This window comes from Mastigoproctus giganteus, chromosome 9, assembly GCF_048544385.1.
Source record: "Mastigoproctus giganteus isolate SK-2022 chromosome 9, ASM4854438v1, whole genome shotgun sequence".
Lineage (NCBI taxonomy): Eukaryota > Metazoa > Arthropoda > Arachnida > Uropygi > Thelyphonidae > Mastigoproctus > Mastigoproctus giganteus.
The window spans coordinates 110055813-110074455 of record NC_143583.1 but is presented as its reverse complement, the minus strand read 5'-3'; the positions used below and the strand labels follow the sequence as shown (position 1 = coordinate 110074455).

Below are 18643 nucleotides of genomic sequence, written 5' to 3'. Positions count from 1 at the left end.
ACTCCCTCTAGTTGCCTCCCGAACATGCTGATGTAGAAAACAATCATCCAATAAATCCACAAAAGCCTTGCTACTGTGTGAGTGACCAGCCCCCAAATTCCAGTCAATATCTGGGAAATTAAAATCCCCCATTATAAGACTCTCTGATTTACTGGCCCACTCTATTTCTCCGAACAGTTTCTTATTATACTCATCAGAGTCATTAGGCCTATAGCACACTCCTACTCTCAATTTTGATCTCCCAATGCTTATGTCACACCAAACTGACTCGACACTGCACTGTCCAGCGATGTCGACTGGCTTCACTTCCTTGGATTTTATGTGTTTTTTAACTAATAGCATAACCCCTCCTCCCTTCCTATCCTGTCTATCCTTTCTGTAGACATTGTACTCCCCAAATTCCAGTTCTGCATTTCTTATATCTGTGTGACACCACGTCTCTGAAATCCCCACAATATCTGCCTTTGATGTTTTGAGCAATACCTCAAATTCATTAAATTTATTTACTAAACTCCTAGCATTGGTGTACACACAAGTATACATGCACCTGTTCTTTTTCTTAGCTACCCTAACACAACCCATGTGTTTACTTGTACCCCAATGATTCCCAGCAGTCTCTGAAATATCCTGCATCTTATTTTCCAGGCTGCGGCTCATTCCAATAGAAGCAGTGCAAGAATCACTTTCACCTCTGCCAGTGGCTATGTTAATCTATTAGTCCTTGTATCCCCCCAATCTAGCAGTTTTCCGACCCACCTAACATTGCCTCGATAGCATCAGCAAACATTCTTGCACCCTTTCTATTTAAGTGTATCCCATCCCTGTAGAAGCAGTCTCTCCTGTTAACAAGTACAGACCAGGCTGAAAAAAATTCTACCCCTTGAGCCCTGCACAATCTTTCCAGGGCCGAATTGATTGACAGGGCTCTCATCATATACTCCCTCCTATCGTGTCTGGGCAGAATTGCAGACACTTTCAATTTCAACCCTAATTCACGGCTTTTTTTCATCAGTGACCTGTACTTGTCAAGTAATTCCGCCGGTCTCCTACTCTTAATGTCATTAGTGCCAACGTGTACAACTATATCACCTTTTGTGCCCTTAAAAGATGATATCCGCTCTACAACGTCATCAACCTTTGCCCCTGGCAGACATACCCTGGTCCTATTCCACCTATCCTTTTTACAAAGCATGTTTCCCGTTTCCCTGACAATAGAGTCACCAACAACTACTAGTTCCTTTGGGACCAGCGCATTCTGCCTTGGGGGTTGCCGCTGTGTTCCGCGATGACCAAGTGCAAGCTCTGGCATTGGTGTGGGCAGCTGAGAGCTTGATGGGCCCCTCACTTGTAATCCTTCGAGGGCATCCACCCTATCCTTCAAGCTCTCATATAGGCCCATAACAACGCTGAGTTGTCGCCTTATCTCCTTACACTCCTTGCATAGCACACACACACAAAGACATCCCCCATGGCAGTATCATGTCCCATACTTGACTGCTCCGCAAACATCAAGCAAATAGTGCATCTTACAAGGCTGTGATTCAGAGGACAACTGCCCCCCTCAGTTCTCCCCTGGGCCACAGCATTCCCATTAGCTTGAGCCCTTTGCTTTGCTGCTCTGGTTTGAGTCATGATTTAGATTTACTTTCAATAAAATTTCAATGGCATGTTTGTATCACCAGAGTACCTGCCCACCCACCGACGAAAGGCCAACAAGCTTTGAAACCGTGCCGTCTGGGTGGTGGTGGTGCCACTGAGAATAAGTAACAGTAGTCTTCTCTACTAGAGAAGCATTACTTATTCAAAATAATGCATATTTTTCAAGTCACACTTGGAAAACATGCAACAGACTTGCCAACAAAGGGTGCTGCAGCACTGTTGGCTGGGCAGTTGATCATTTTCTTTTCTTGTGGTGGGTGTTATTTCAGTCTGCAAAATTGAATTTAACTAATTTCTTTTTTTAATAATCTCTAAAAAAAAAAAAAAAAAAAAAAAATAGAAAGCTAACAAATGAAATGAGAATGTTTCTGATTTTTTTTTTTTTTGGTAGTTGTTGGCGCATCGGCTTCTGTGTCCATAGTACACCTCCCAAGGTTTTTGCAGTACTTTGATCCAAGCCCGAGGCGGGATTTGAACCCGCGACCTTTGGGTTGCCAGGCAGGCACTTTACCCACCTGGCTAGCCCGTTGCGAATGTTTCTGAAAAGGTGAACATATCAGTACTTTTTCTTCGAAGTGAAAGACAAACCATTGTGTCTAATATGTTCAGAAACTATCTCTGCATGTAAAGAATATAATGTTACGTGCTATTACTCTACCAAGCATTTTGGTTAGGTAAATTTCCAAGGAGAGATTAGAAAGCTCAAAGTAGAAAATCTAATACAACAGATTGGAAAGTTGGATACACTTATTTTTAATAGACAAAAAGTTTCCGATAAAACTCTGCATGCTAGCTATACTGTTAGTGGAAAAGTTGCCAAGCATTCCAAAAACTATACAGAGGCAAATTTGTGAAAGAATATTTTCTGGGTGCTATTGAAATTTTATGCCAGAAAAGGTGAAAGAATTTGAGAACACCAGCTTGTCTTGCAGAACTATAACGAGATGTGTTTAAGAAATTGCAGCTGATTTAGAGAATAGTTTAGCAAAACAATCATCACAATTTTATTCATTTTCACTGGCTATCAATGAAAGTATTAATGTACCAAATTCAACTCGACTTGCAATTTTTATACGTGGAGTTGATAATGCTTTCAATCTAAAGAAATGCCTTAACACTAAAAGACAGTTATTTATTAGGAAATTATATCTTTGAAGAAGTAAAGGCAGCAATGAAAACTCTCTTTTGATATGCTCATAAGCGCAACAATAGATGGGGGTACTTGCAATGGTTGGGCAGTAGGTCAGCTTAGTTCCCAGAATAAGATCCGAATTAGCTTCTCTCAACTTAGCAGAGAAAGGATTTACCACATTTCACTGCATAATTCGCCACTCGTTGTGGCAAAGTGTGGGCAACAGTGGGTCCTAATAGGGGCTCAACAGCTAAATGGTCAGAGAAACAACAGAACATAACACTACACAACAAGCCACTCCCCACAGACTTTTTAAATCTCTGGCCTCCACCACAGAGTTCTGTGTCACTTACAAAGAATACAACATGGAGATGGGGGAACCCCCGGTGCCGTCAGGTAACCAACACACTTTACACTTGCATAATTCACCAGGAGAATTTATGTGCAAGATCAGATATTTGAAAATGTTGTTTCAAGCATAAATTTCATAAAATCACAAGCACTCAACCATCGCCAATTTAAACAATTTCTTCAAGAGCTTGAGACTGAATACAGAAGTCTTGTATACTACAGTGAGGTTCATTGGCTGAGTAAAGGAAAAATGCTACAATGATTTTAGAGCCTTAGAGAAGAAATTTGTACCTTTACAGAAATGAAAGGGGCATTGTCCCAGAACATAAAAGTAACTGGACACATGATCTTGAATTTCTTATTGACATTACATCCCCTTTAAATAATATGAATTCAAAATTGCAATGAGAAAAGCAGTTAAGTCATGAACTATATGCTCACACCAGAGCCTTTCAAAGTAAAATTCAGATTTGGGAAAGGCAGCTTAGGAGTGCTGACACTTACCATTTCCCTATGTTAGTCAATCACAGGATGTTTGAATGTTTTCTATGCTGATGAGCTAATGGCCATTGACAAAGAATTTAGTTCAAGATTTAACAACTTCAGAGTGAAAGAAGCAGATTTAAATCATTTTTCAAATCCATTTAATGTACTTGTTCAGCTGGTGAGAAAGGAACTTCAGATGAAGTTAATTGAACTTAAGAGCAATGAACTTGCTGAGACAAAAATTTCATAATTGTTTTTTACTGCAATTTTATGCAAATTTACCAGTTAGACTTTCCAAAAATTGCAGAATTTTCTAAACATGCATCGATATTTGGAAGTACTTATAATTGTGAACAACTATTTTCTTGAATGAAAGTTATAGGCAAAAACAAGACAAAAAAAAAAAAAAAAAGAAGTTAAGTCAAAAACGTTAACTGACATACATCTTGAAAATAATTTGTGAATTGCAACATCTAAGATTCAACCAAATTTTGAAAATTTGGTAAAAAAAGATTACAACCCCAAAATTCTCATTAAAATTTGGTCAGTACAAATATTTTTTCCTTAATTTTTTTACCTACAATTTTGAATTAATAAAATTATATAATTTTCTTGCATGCATTGCAATTTTACATATGAAGGCCCCTTTTTTTTTTTTTTTAAGCTCCCAGAAGTTTGCTGATAGGAAAAAGTGAAATAGGAAAATAATTAATAATTTACTGTGCTCATATTTAATTACACTTTAATAAAGAATTGTATCATATTTTATTTATTTACAGATCTATTTGATAGATTCATAAACAAATATCCATTCGTTGTCAGTTCAGGTACCTGAACTGACAACCAATGGATGATAAATACAAACTTGCCAAATTTCAAAAACTGAAAAATGAAAGAGAGACTTTTAAAAGAGAAACTTCTAAATTGCATTCCAGCACTGTCCAAATAGCATTCCCAGAGTTTTTTTTTTTTTCCAAATTAATGAAAACTAATTAAATCATGCCATACGCTGCAGTGGGTAGGTAAAATAATTTTATTGCCCAAATCCTGCATTTCAGTTCATCCCAAAGATGTTCAACTGGATTGAGGTTGAGACTAACACTCTCTTAAAAAAATTATACATTTAAAGTAACCTAACCTTCTTTTAACAACAAACTACTCAGTTACCAGTAAAACAATGGAGCACCAAACCCCACCTCAGTCATTAATGTTCCTTACAAAAAAAAAAAAAAAAAAAGGCACTGAAATCCAGACAGTAAAAATTAAACCTTTATTACAAAAAATGAAATATGCAAATATAACTGCCAAAACATATTATATACAAAGTTATTTTTTTTTTACCCAATGTCTCAAAAACATAAGACATACTGGCACATACTGGTTGCTATACTTAGACTAAATATGAGTAGAGCTATCTAATGTCAGCTCTTAAGCAAATATTTTTAAATTTGGAAGATATTTTAGATCTGGGAGAATAAAAAAAATCTGCATAATTGAAAAAAATAATAATAATAACAAAATTGACAAAAAACTGCAAGAAAACTGAATGGGGGAGACACTTATTATCAGAAAAATTCTAAATTGAAAGAGTTGGCAGGTATGCATATGAAAAAATACACAAAACTGCTGCAATGAAACTAAGCCAGTACACTGCTTTTATTTCATAAATTAACTTTAAATGGCAAAATAAAGTTTTATAAATAAATTTTTAATGGACATACCACAAGTAAAGAAGGGGGGAACTTTAAGCAATCTGATGCACAAAGTGATTCCTTCAAAATTTCTGACCATTCTTCATCACCATGTTCAGATTTCAGGCCTTTGTGTAAAAAAAAAAAAAAAAAAAGAAAAGTAGGATTTTTCAAAAGTTTTGTTATACTTCATTAATCATTTAATCATAAGATAAGAAATTAAACCTTTAAATAAAAAATAGCAGATTTTTCTCAATCTGTTATTAAATTAAAGCACAATAAAGGCATGATACAACACAGAAAGTAGTGTTTATGTTTATATAGAATTACGAAAAAATTCATGATAAGTATTAGAAAATTGACTTTTTTTTTTAAGTGTAAAAACAAAAGTGTATAAAAAAAATAATAATAAGGCATTTATTAGCAACTACTATGTTACAGCAATCAGTAAAATAGTAGCTGTTACTATTCTCTTGAAGTTACTTCAAGAGAATGTTTTCATTGCAACTGATTTTTTGGAATCAAATTAACAATAGCCATGTATTATAATGAAAACATGATTTTTACAGCACAAAATACACTACAACAGCTGGCCAAAAATAACAAATAAACCAATTTCTGCCATTTTATGCAGTCACTTTTTTTAAAAATTAAATATAAAATGTCGGATTACAGTGACTTATAATAATGATTTAAAATTGCAAATCTAATTACAGAAACAATTTTTGTCCCAATTATTTAGTAAACTGGGATATGAATAAAAGATAATAAAATAAAGAGATACGCACAAGCCATTCATTTTGATTGGATATCAGACCAGAGTATTCCCTGACAAAGTTATGGAATGGTATCCACCAAAGATGAATGGAAAATATTTTTAAGTTAGAAAAGAGCAGTAGGCTTTTAAGAAAACATTTTTCAAAATGTAAAAAAAAAAAAAAAAAAACAACAACATATATTTGTCATGCATGTTTGCACTCAGAGGTGCAAAAGAGGATCTCCTACACAAAGATACATTTATTAACTAAAATTAAATAACATTGCAACTGCTGACATCAACTGCAGACATTTGCAATTTTATTTAACTAATTGAACATACCTTTGTGTAGAAAAACATCCTCTTTTGTAACCTTTATGTATCAATCAATAAGCCATTCAGTTTGTAAATATCTGTGGATGTTTTTTTTTTATATCTTTTAAAATTTAATTATTAATTTCCATATCCTTTCATAGAACATATCAATAACAATTTATCACACAAAAATTATTAGATTGTGGCAAAGTTTGTAAATTTTAATCCTTTCCTAACAATAAATACATTAGTTAAAGCAACAGCATTAGTACAAGGAAGCAAGCATCAGAAAAAAAAAAAAAAAAAAAAAAACAACTCTACTCACTTCACTTGACCATTTTAATAATTAAATGGCAAATTAATTTCATTATTTAAGCCAGAAGAAAAGAAAGAAAACAGCAGTTCTGGATATAATGACAATAACTGTTGGAGTTATCCCTGTATATGCAGATAACTCTGATAAGCATAAGCTGTTTTAGATTATTTACACCAGACAGTTGTAATTACTAAGAAATTCATTACCTTTTCCTTTTTCAAAAACTACTGCAGGATTTTTAACTCAATTTGAATAAGTCGGTGCTACTCAATAGTGATTCCTGCATTTTTCAATTCAACTTCACAATGGTAGGCTGTTAGTGACTCTGGGTATATCCCTATGTGCAAATTCCTAAAATGCCGTGCCTACTATACCAAAGGAAACCACCCAGGTGTGAACCGATGTAAGCAGGAGTCAAGAAGTGTCCATATCACACAGTCAATAGTGTCTATCACACAAAGGAATGGCTATCTCCCTGTGTCACTAAGACAATACTAGGTGGTAGATTATTCATCACCTGGTGCAGCAGCAGCATCACCATGTTGATTATTAGGGGTGTGAGAAGTGGTGAAAAAAAAAAATGTTTGGTAGCTCTGCAGCAAAGCTTCAGCATCACCCCATCCCTTTTATCAAGAAGGTCATGTGATGCATTGTGTCATGATCAATATTTCTTATATTTTGAGGACATTTCCATCTTCAATATGACAAGTTCCACTCACTTTTTCTAACAGAATCTCAATTATCTTTTTGATTCATAACATTCATCTCATTTGTCCTAATTATTTGCTTATTGATTCCTTTTGCTTTAATGCTGAGTTAGGTGTGTAAAAATTTGAAATTCCCCTGTGTGCACAAAAGTTTTAAAAATCAACCAAAAATAATTCAATTGTTCATTTTTTGATGCCATCTATTTATACTCTTTTCTGAATACAACCATTAAAAATCTATGTTCTATATTATAAACATATATTTTAAATTATTTTTTAAAATTCAACCTCTCTTTAGTCCTACTGGTGAGCAATTTGCAAAACACCACACTTCAACGATGCTGTGATTAGACACCAGCTTGACAGTAACAGACACCTGTTGCATGAAATGCATGCGTCAACAGTTTGATTCCAAATAACATATTAATGTCACGAAGCCAGACAATGTTACCGAGTGGAGGAAAGCATGTGGCAGTAAAGAGAGCATGCTATCAATAGCTGAATGTAATTTCTCTCACAACATGTGTGTATAATAAGGTTTATACTTAATAAAATGTTTTCCTAATCATGTAGTAATTAACAGATATTTCTGGAATTTTCTGCAGAGAATTCAAAGAAGAGATTTTCAAAAACAGCTACTAGGAGTTTCAGCTGTGTGCAGAGAGAGGGGGGGGGGAGGGAGAGAGAGAGAGAGAGAGAGAGAGAGAGAGAGAGAGAGAGAGAGAGAGAGAGTAGATGAAGCATTAATTGCTTAAATATTGTAGGGGTCAAATCAATCCAGCAGAACTAATTCAGTGTTAAAGGAATAAAATGAATATATTTACATAAAAAAGCCTATCCTTTTGCAGGGGAATGGCAAGTGCTTCATATAAACGAGTACTTTGTATAAACAGAGTTTGCATTAACAAGATTTTACTGTATATACACGTTTAGCATCAAAATCAGTAAAGAAGAATCATATTACAGGTAGCTTCGATATTACAAGAAATCTACAACCCAATTAACTCTTTAACAAATTAATCTAAATTACAGAAAGAATCCAATATTGTATCACATAATACAATACTGTATTGTACTGTATTTTAAGTTTAATTTCAAGGTTTAATTTTCTCTGTTTACATTTAGTTACCATAACTGCTCAATGAGGTTTTAATATATAAACTCAATCCATAAAAAATTACACAAAAATAAATAATAATAACAAAAAGTCTCTTTGAACAGGGTGTAACAATTGCAACTAATGTTTTTTTTTTGTGCTTTATGCTGTAGTTTTTTTTTTTTATGTAAACCCCAAACACGAGAGGTGTTAGAACCTATAGTACTTAGTACCATGCTTGGGTTGGAGGTTGAGAAGACGAAAGAACATATTTGTTGACATTGGACTTGAACTTCTGTAGACTGTAATTTTCAGGAAAAACGTATGAAGGAAGGTTGTTCCATAAAACGGCAGTTGAATGAATAAACGAGGAAGATGAAAACTTGGTTCTGTGAGTTTGAAGTTGGACAGTAAATGGATGTTGGCTGGTGGCGGCACATGTTCGGACTGTTTTGAAAGAGAGAGCAGGAATTATAGAAGCTAATTCAGAAGAACAGTGCCCATGGAAGTATCTGTAGAAGATGTTTATTGTTTGTTATTTGGATTTTAGGAGCATTAGCAACTAAGGCCATATTGCTCCGGGGATATGCAGTGGTCATTCCCTGACCTTTCCGCATCCTCCGTATTTGGTGGTCACGGGCTCGAACCCCGGTCTAATCAAGAAGCGTGTGCTACGCACTGCTGCTCCTCCCCACCTGGCTACGGAGGCGCCATCTGTAGAAGAGGCATGCAGCAGAAACAGTACATCTATGAGACAGCAAGTGGAGAGACTCTGTTAGAGAGGAGTTATTAATTAACCTAACTGCCCTCTTCTGAATGGAATCAAGAAGACTGAGAAAGGTTTTGGGGGCACCACCCCAGATGTGGAAACAATATTCCATGGTAGGGCGGATTTGCGATTTATACAGATTGAGCAGCTGTTTGGAAGAAAAGTAACGCTGAGAGCGAAAGAGAAAACCAAGTTTTTTAGATGCAGAAGAAGCAATATTTGTAATGTGCTTGTGCCAAGAGAGATTAGAAGTCAAGGTAATCCCCAAAAGAGATATATCATTTTGCCTAGAAATCGGAGTGTCACTAAAGATAAGCATAGGAGCAGAAGAATCCTTTTTGCAAGATAAAAGACAAGACTGAGTTTTAGAAGGGTTGAAATCAACTAAGATGTCTTTGCCCCACTGGAGAATTACCTGAAGATCGGCATTTAAGGAATTTGTAGCAGATTTTCGAGAAGTACAAGCTGATTGAGCAGGACAAGGTTTCCCAAAATGGAAAGTGGAATGCAATGTGCTATCATCGGCAAAACTATGGATAGGATTTCCAGTCAATGGAAGAAGGTCATTAATATACAAGAGGAAAAGAGTGGGGGAAAGAACTGAACCTTGTGGGACACCAGCATTAGTGGAGAAGTTAGAAGACAGAGAGCCATCTACCATCACCTTCAGTGAGCGATCAGAGAGAGAACTGGATAACCAATTACTAAAAACAGTTGGCAAACCATAAGATGGAAGCTTGTTTAGAAGACCTTTATGCCAAACATGAACGAAAGCCTTTGAGATGTCAAGAGTAACTACTTGTGTTTCACCAAACCTTTCCACTGAATTAGTCCATAAATGGGTAACATAAGCCAGAATATCACCAGTGGATCGACACTGATGGAATCCATACTGGCGATCGTTGATCAGACAGAAGGTTTCTAGGTAGTTTAAAATTTGGCGGTTAATTGATTTCTCCATTACTTTAGAAAGAATAGAAGTAATTGCAATGGGACGATAATTGGATGGGAGGGATTTGTCACCCTTTTTAGGAACTGGCTGGATATGAGCAAATTTCCAAGCAGAAGGAAAAACATCTTTGGAATAAGAAAGTGAAAAAAAGTGGCAAAGAATAGGAGTAAGTTCAGGAGCACAGGTTTTGAGAACAAGTGAAGAAATACCATCAGGACCTGGAGCATTCTTAGCATCAAGATTCGTCAAAATCCTTCTGACATCCTTTGAAGGAAGACCACAGGAGGCATTGAATGGAGTGTTTTGGGAATAGTGGGAGGTGTTTTACCAAGATCGTTAATGCACAAGTTGAAAGAAAAATGGGATGCTAGCAGGTCAGCTTTATCCTTGGCTGAAGTGACAACAGGACCATCTGGTTTTGACAGAGGTGGGAGCAGAGATGGGCAAAAGTTGCAGCCAATAGCTTTGGCAAGAGACCAGAATGCTCGGCTACCATTAGGGCAAGAAGCAAGTTTTCTACTCTCACCCTGTTCAAACTCTAGTTTGGACTGGTTAATAACTGCTTTACAATTGTTGTGTGCTTTGGTGTAGGTAGAAAATGAAATTGAAGAATTAGAAACAAGCCAATTACGATATGCAACATTCTTCTCTTGAACAGCCTTAGCAGATTTATTGGAAAACCAAGGTTTAGATAAAGGACGAGATTTTAAAGTGGAGTGTGGGATAAAGGATTCCATTCCTGCAAGAATAATTTCACTGACACGATCATCAGAACTTTTGAAACAGTAATCCGACCAAGGAAAAGAAGTCTCGCAGGTCATCCCATTTTGCATTCTTGTAATGCCAAACAACACGAGGTTGGGAATAGCCATGAGATAAAGATTCCATTGGAGAAGAGACAATCACCAAGTTGTGATCTGAAGTGCCTAAAGGACCTCTTACTTCGACCATGTACTTAGAAGGGTTGTTTGTGAGAAAAAGATCAAGTGTATTGGCTGTATGATTAGGATTGTCCAGTATTCTTGTAGGTAAATGTATAATTAGGATTGTCCGGTATTCTTGTGGAGTAGAACCAGGGTATGTCTGCCGGGAGCAACTATTGATGATGCCACCAACAGATTGTCAGATTTTAAAGGGGGTAAAGAGAATATTATTATTCATGTGGGACTAATGATATTAAACGCACACGATCTGATGATTTGTTGGAAAAATACAGGACCATGCTGAGGAAATGTCTATGTGTCTGCAATTCTGCCCAGACACAATAGGAGGGAGTATATGTTAAGAGCCTTGTCGATTAACTCAAGACTTGAAGGAATCTGCAAGGCTTTAGGGGAGAAATTTCTATCAGCATGGCCCACACTTGTAGGTAGAAGGAATTTGTTTTGTAGAGACGGGATACACTTAAACAAAGGTGGTGCAAAAGTTTTTGCCAGTATTATTGCGGATATACCTTAAAGGTTCAGGGAAACTGCTAGTTAGGGGGGATGTGGGTAATACTGACACGCGTTTATCTGATAATATTGGTCAAAGTAACTCTTGCACATACCTTAAGAGTTCTTATCTGTTACCCCAACTGGACGTATTATCTAGATGTTCTGGGGGCAGAAACGTTTCACGTGAGCGGGTAGCTAATATCAGGGAAGAGAGCCTAAAAAACTTCAAGGGTTGTGTTAGGGTTGTTAAATATACAAGAACAGTAAATATTAATTAATTAATTGTTTATACAGTAACAATTCTAAATTAATTGTTTATACAGTAACAATTCTAAATTAATTGTTTATACAGTAACAATTCTAAATTAATTGTTTATACAGTAACATTAGAAGTGTCGTCAATAAAATGAGCGAATTTGAATTGCTGGTTAAAACAGGTAACACGGACATAAGAGGGCTTACAGAGACTTGGTGCCACCCGGAAATTGGGGATGATGAGTTTAAGTATGGCTTGTATAATGTATTTAGGAAGGATAGGGTAGATAGAAGGGGTGGTGGGGTTGTTGTTGTTATTTGGTTTTTTAGGAGCATTAGCAACTAAGGCCATATTGCTCCGGGAATATGCGGTGGTCATTCCCTGACCTTTCCGCATCCTCCGTATTTGGTGGTGACGGGCTCCAACCCCGGTCTAATCAAGAAGCATGTGCTACGCATTGCTGCTCCTTCCCACCTGGTTACGAAGGCGGCTGGGTGGGTGGTGCGGTAATGCTTCCTATCAGAAGCAACCTGAGTGCGACGATAGCTTTCCCGGATTCAGACATTTCACATGCTAGTATAGAGTCTATATGGTGTGAGATAGTTGGAAACAAAGGTATAATGCGAGTAGGAGTAATCTACAGACCAGGTGATTGTGAAGATTATGACAAAAGCCTCTACATGCAAATGGAATGGGCAAGTAAGCGTCAATGCCTTATTACGGGTGATTTCAATTTGCCTCTAATTGATTGGAGCAAATGGGAAGGAGACTCGACATGGGGAACAAAATTTTTAAATCAACTAGATGACTGTTATTTGTATCAACATGTCAGGGAAAGTATTAGAGAAAAGAATATCCTAGACCTCATCACACATGAATCAGATGACATAACAGGGCTGACAGTAGAGGAACCAGTAGCAGGAAGTGATCACAGAGTTCTACGGTGGATGATGACGAAAGAGGTAGCAGAAGTAAAAGGCAAAGGAATGGGTTTTAATTTCAGAAAAGGAAATTACGATGCCATAAGGTACTACATGGCCTCTATGTAGTACCTTATGCAAAAACCACTGGGTAGATATCATGCAGAAAATGAATACATTTGAACTGTGGTACACTTTTAAAACATTAATCACAGATGCCTTGAATGCATATATTCCATTAAAAAAAAAAAATACTCCACGAGGAGGGTTCCAAGTTGGATGAATAGTGAAGTTGCCACATTACTTGAGCAGAAAAAGGTGGCATGGAAAGGTTACAGAGCAATAAAAAGTACTGAAGCCTATAACAGGTACAAGGTGATGTGTAACAGAGCCACAGAAAAGGTTCGACAGGCAAAGGCAGTTTATGAGAAATCACTAGCAAACAGAGCAAAGAGGGGGGGGGGGAATAAAGAATTCTTCACATATATAAATGCCAAGAAGAGCAGGACAAACCAGATCGGACCTTTACGTAAGGGAAAGGGGATAGTAATAAATACACCAGCTGCCGTTGCAGATGAACTCAACAGTTATTTTGCATTGATATTTACAAATGAAAAACCTTTTGTGGCAATGGGAAATTGTGGGAGCGAAGTTAAAGAATATGTAATTAATGATATTGAAATTTCGCAAGATTATTTAATGAAAAAACGTTCGAGCCTACAGGCCAGTAACGCTCCTGGAGTTGATGGAATATACCCTATAACCTTAAGGGAGGAGGCAAACGAGTGCATTGAATCATTGAGGCTAATTATGCGAGCATCACTAGACTCTGGGGAGATTCCCTTGGATTGGAAAAGTGCAAATGTATCTCCCATACATAAGGGTGGCTCTAAAAGTGAAGTTGGAAATTATCGACCTGTCAGTCTGACTTCAGTAGTAGGGAAAATCATGGAGGCAATGATCAAGGGTGGAATTCAGGATCATTTGGATCGAATTGAAATTCTCAAGGATACTCTGCATGGTTTTAGGGAAAATCATGTTTAACAAATCTGGTTCACTATTTCGAAAGGGTCACTCACGAGCTGGATTTAGGGAATAATTTCGACATTGTTTATTTAGATTTCAGCAAAGCTTTTGACTCAGTCCCACATGAGCGGTTGCTTTATAAGCTGGAACAGGTTGGAATCACAGGGAAAATCCTTAGATGGATAGAAGGATGGCTTCAGGGCAGGAGGCAGAGGGTTGTGATAAATGGCTATTCCACAGATTGGGTTGATGTAAGAAGTGGGGTTCCCCAAGGATCAGTATTAGGACCACTGTTGTTTTTAATTTTCATAAACGACATTGATGAAGGGATAGAGGGCGTGATGTCTAAATATGCAGATGATGTTAAAATCGGTAGAGTAGTTAATGATCACTGTCAAGCTGAGCTTCTTCAGAGAGACCTAGATAGACTTCAGGAATGGTCAGAAAAATGGCAGCTATGCTTTTAATCCAACAAAGTGTAAGGTATTACACCTAGGAAACAGTAATCCCAAAATAACTTATTCACTTGGTGGAGTTCAACTAAACCCAGTACTGGAGGAAAGGGACTTGGGTGTTACGATACAGTCAGACATGAAATTCTCTGAGCATTGTAAAAAGGTTGCAAGGAAGGCCCATGGTGTCCTATCGATGATCTATCGAACTTTTGCAAGTAGAGATAGGGACGTGATAATCCCATTATATAAGACTTATGTTAGACCACACTTGGAATACTGTGTTCAAGTATGGAGACCGCACCTAAAGAAAGACATTGAGCTTCTTGAAAGGTTGCAAAGACGAGTAACTCGCCTAGTGAGATCGGCAAAAGGACGTCCTTATGAAGAAAGACTTCGAATATGTGGGTTGCAGAGTTTGGAAACTAGACACCTTAGAGGAGATTTGATTGAGGTGTTTAAGGCTCTGAGAGGCATCAGTAAAATGAATGAGGACGAAATTTTCAAGATTATAAATGATGCTAGAACTAAGGGACATAAATTCAAGTTACGAGGAGAAATGTTTAGATTGGACTGCAGGAAGTTTTATTTTAGCCAGCGAGTTATAAATTACTGGAATAAGTTGCCTTCATGGGTGGTAGAGGCCAACAGTTTGGGGAAATTCAAAGGTCATCGGATAGTACTTTCGGGCAAGGGAAGTGCATAGGATGATAGGTTTAATTTTCTTTTTTTTTTATTAATTATTATTATTATTTATTATTTTTTGTTTTTATCATTGTTTTGTTCAGATTTTTTTTTTTTTTTGGCTGGTGCAGCATAAGCCATAGGCTTTCTTGCACCATGCAGCCATTACTAATACTAATACTGAATGAACAATCTGTGCAAGATCATTAGTAATTTCAAAAGCCTCAGAATCTCGACCAGCTGGGTCGGTGTGACTAGAAAATGGAAGCCAGCTGGAGTTGTGAACATTAAAATCACCAAGGAAAATTACCTCACTGTTAGGAAATTTGGACTGGAGAAAGTCAAGTTGGAAAGAGAGGAAGTCAAAGAGCTCCAAGTGATTAGTGGAGTTGAGAGAATGGTAGAGACAACAGATGAATTTGACACAATGAGGTAGAGAGATTTTAAGCCAGAGAAGATCAAAGAGAGGAGATTCCAAATTGCCAAGTCTCTGACAGGGAATATCAGAACGGACATATGCACAAGTACCACCTTTGAGGTGAAAAGAATCATACAGCGAATAATTTGGGCATCTGAGATAAGCAGTAGTTGAATCAACTAATAACTGAGATTCTGTCAGAAAAAGTACATGGGGTTTGGCAGACTGCAAGTGGAAATGGACATTGTTGAGATTAGAATTGAGACCATGTATATTTGTGAAATGAATTAGAAAGTGCTTGGGAGGTTCAGATCTTTTCGCAGGTAAGCTTGCTCTATTAGTTTGACAATTCATGGTGTATTCAATAGTAAAAAAAAGTGAGTGGGACATGCTGTATGAAGTAATGAAATTTTTGGATATGGCGTAGTTATAAAAAACTGGCTTTGTTTACATAAACAAATTCTAACAAGTCAGTGCTACCTTACAGGAGCACTGGTTTATTACAATTTATGTCAAACTGGGTGACCACATGCACACTGGTGGTAGGGTCAATAACAGGACTGTGCCAAACTCTGTATTAGCTATACAAAATAACAGTTTATGGGGAGGGAAGGGGTAAAAAAAAGATTTGTATTCACCAAGAAGTAGTTTGGATAGAAGGTTGAAACAAACGCCATATACAGCAGACTCTTGATTTACCGGGATCGGATTAATCGGGACACAAAGACTCCAAATTAAAAAAAAAAAAAAAAAAAGAGAGAGAGAGACCAAATGTTTAGTTTGTTAGTGCGTCACATCAATTGTTGTGTTCTGTCGCACCACAAAAGGACAAATTTTGTTTCGTTATTTATGTCAGGGATGTCAGATTTTTTTTTTTTTTTATAGTAATTTTTTTTTTTGTTTAGAAATTGCGAAAATTATGAGTAAATGCAAGAGTTGGTTGTGCTTTCAATTATACAAAAACTTGAAATTATTCAAAAGTTTGAAAACAGTGCATCTGTTAAATCTCTATGGAACCATTATAATGTTGGTGACCAAACATATAATATGAGACACTGTAAAAAATAAAGGGAAGCTATTAGATTTAAAATCGACATCGTAAAAAATAAAGGGAAGTATCATATTGGACACGCGGGTAGTACGTGGCAAGTATGTTTCATTTTTTATCTATTGCCATACTTTTTACGTAGTTTGCTGAACATATTTCGATACAGTAAATCCCTGACTTACGTAGCTTCGGGCTTACGTTACGTTATTTATATTTTTTTTATGACTGAAGATTTCAGTGAAGGGGACACACATTTCACCATAATAACGTAAAAACCCACAGAATTCCAGCTATCAGTATTCTGGTAAATGCAATAGGACGGAGTTTACTACCCATTTATAATAGATTGCGCTAACAGAAAAGCCCAATAATCCGGAAAGTGCAAATAGTTTTTGTTTTATGGCAGTGACCTTCAGAAATGAGCTTTAGTAAAATGTGAGCTTGTGTGGGTGACAACAGTGAGTTTTTGCCTTAACCCTGTGAAGTTCTTTTCAGAAAATTTAATTTTGACTGTTTTCGTGGTGCTGATTAAGAGACTAAGTGACAGCGGTATTAGTAAATTTATCAAGAAAAGGAAGGCGATTGAGTTGGATCAGAAAATTAAAATAATAAGGATGTATGAAAATGGCCAAACATTAGCAAGCATCGCACGGAATTTAGATTTGTCAGTGGCAACAGTGAACACAATAAAGGAGAAAGACAGAATACGAGAAGCGGTGAAGCGATCTGCACCAATGAAGTCAACTATAATAACCAGAGCTACAAAATACATATCAGCTTTTACAGTACAATAACATGCGTTTTTTTTCTTCCTTTTACTTTTTTTTTTTTTTTCCTTATATGTCACTCTGGCTACTTCACTGCTGTCCCTAGATAAAGTTTTTTTTTTTTTTTTTTTATGAAAACCCCAAACACAAAAGGTATCAAAACCTATAGTACTTAGTACCGTGCATGGGTTGAAGGAGAAGTAGGGGGGGGGGTGCCGGAAACTTTGCTCTAGAGACTAAACATGGGTTTCACACCACTTCAAGCCTCCAATAAGCAAAGTGGTGGTAATTCACCAGTTGATGAAAGTCATCTACCACCTAGTAATTGATCTAATTAAAAATATATAACTATTTTTCTTCATTCTTCTGAGGATATTACGTAGTTTTTGTAATTTTGGCATATCAGGAACACAATAAAGCAATATTTTAATACTCATTCCTGAGTTATGTAAAACTCAACTTAAGTAAGAAATCCTGGAATGTATCTCTTACGTATGTCAGGGACACTGTATTTTTGGATTAACCGGGAATTTTTTTTTACCATCTATCCTGGAAAATCAAGAGCCTACTGTATTACAATTTTTCAACATAGTCACTAGACAAAATGACACATTTTTCCACCTCTCAATAAACTTCCGCAGGCCAGTTTTGTAGAAGTCCTCTGACTGTTCTTCAAACCATGACTCAGCAGTAGAAATCACCTCATCATCAGCAGCAAAGTGTTTTCCACGAAAAAAGGACTTCAGGGTAGAAAAGAAGAAGAAATCTGAGGGCACAAGGTTGAGGAGAATAAGCAGAAGGTAGCAATATTTCAAACCCACATCCGTGGACACACCTCACTGCAACAAATGTGTAGGGGCATTATCATGGAGCAGGTGCACATCTTTTGACAGCTTTCCTCATCTTTTTCTTTTATAGCAGTACGTAGCTTTATGAAGCAGTTGTAATAATACTTTGCCATCATATACAGCCCTTTTGAAGGTAATCTGTTAGTATACACCATGCTGATCCCAAAAAACTGATAGCACATCACCTTGCCAGCACTTGGTTGCACCTTTGCCTTTGCAGGGGGAAGTTCTGCATGCTTCCATTGTTTAGATATTTGTTAGTTTTGGGATAATAGTGAAGCAAGCAAGTTTCATCCATGTTGACTAGCTTTAAAAAAAAAACAACTTGCTTTTCTCCCCACACATCAAAAATGTTTTATGTTCACCTTGTGCCCTTGCCTCCTTCTGGTAAGGAGTAAGAAGTACACATCTAGCAGCCACTTTACTCATATGCAACTGTTGATGGTAATGTTTTCCAGATCCTATATAATTTGGAGCTCTCCAGCTAGTTCTTTGATGCTAATATGGCAAGCTTCCAGGATTAATGCCTCACTATTTGCAACACTCTTTTCTGTTAC

General features: G+C 36.8%; 1 protein-coding gene across 2 annotated transcripts in view; it reads right to left on the bottom strand.

The window, feature by feature from the left end:
* LOC150080635 (scm-like with four MBT domains protein 1) overlaps positions 1–18643 on the bottom strand; it is a 179521-nt gene that overhangs the window by 107686 nt on the left and 53192 nt on the right. For both annotated transcript variants that reach the window (XM_090381944.1, XM_090381943.1), the window contains one exon: positions 5350–5447. In XM_090381944.1, coding sequence (XP_090238070.1) covers positions 5350–5447 — 98 coding nt within the window. The remainder of the gene's footprint in view (positions 1–5349; positions 5448–18643) is intronic.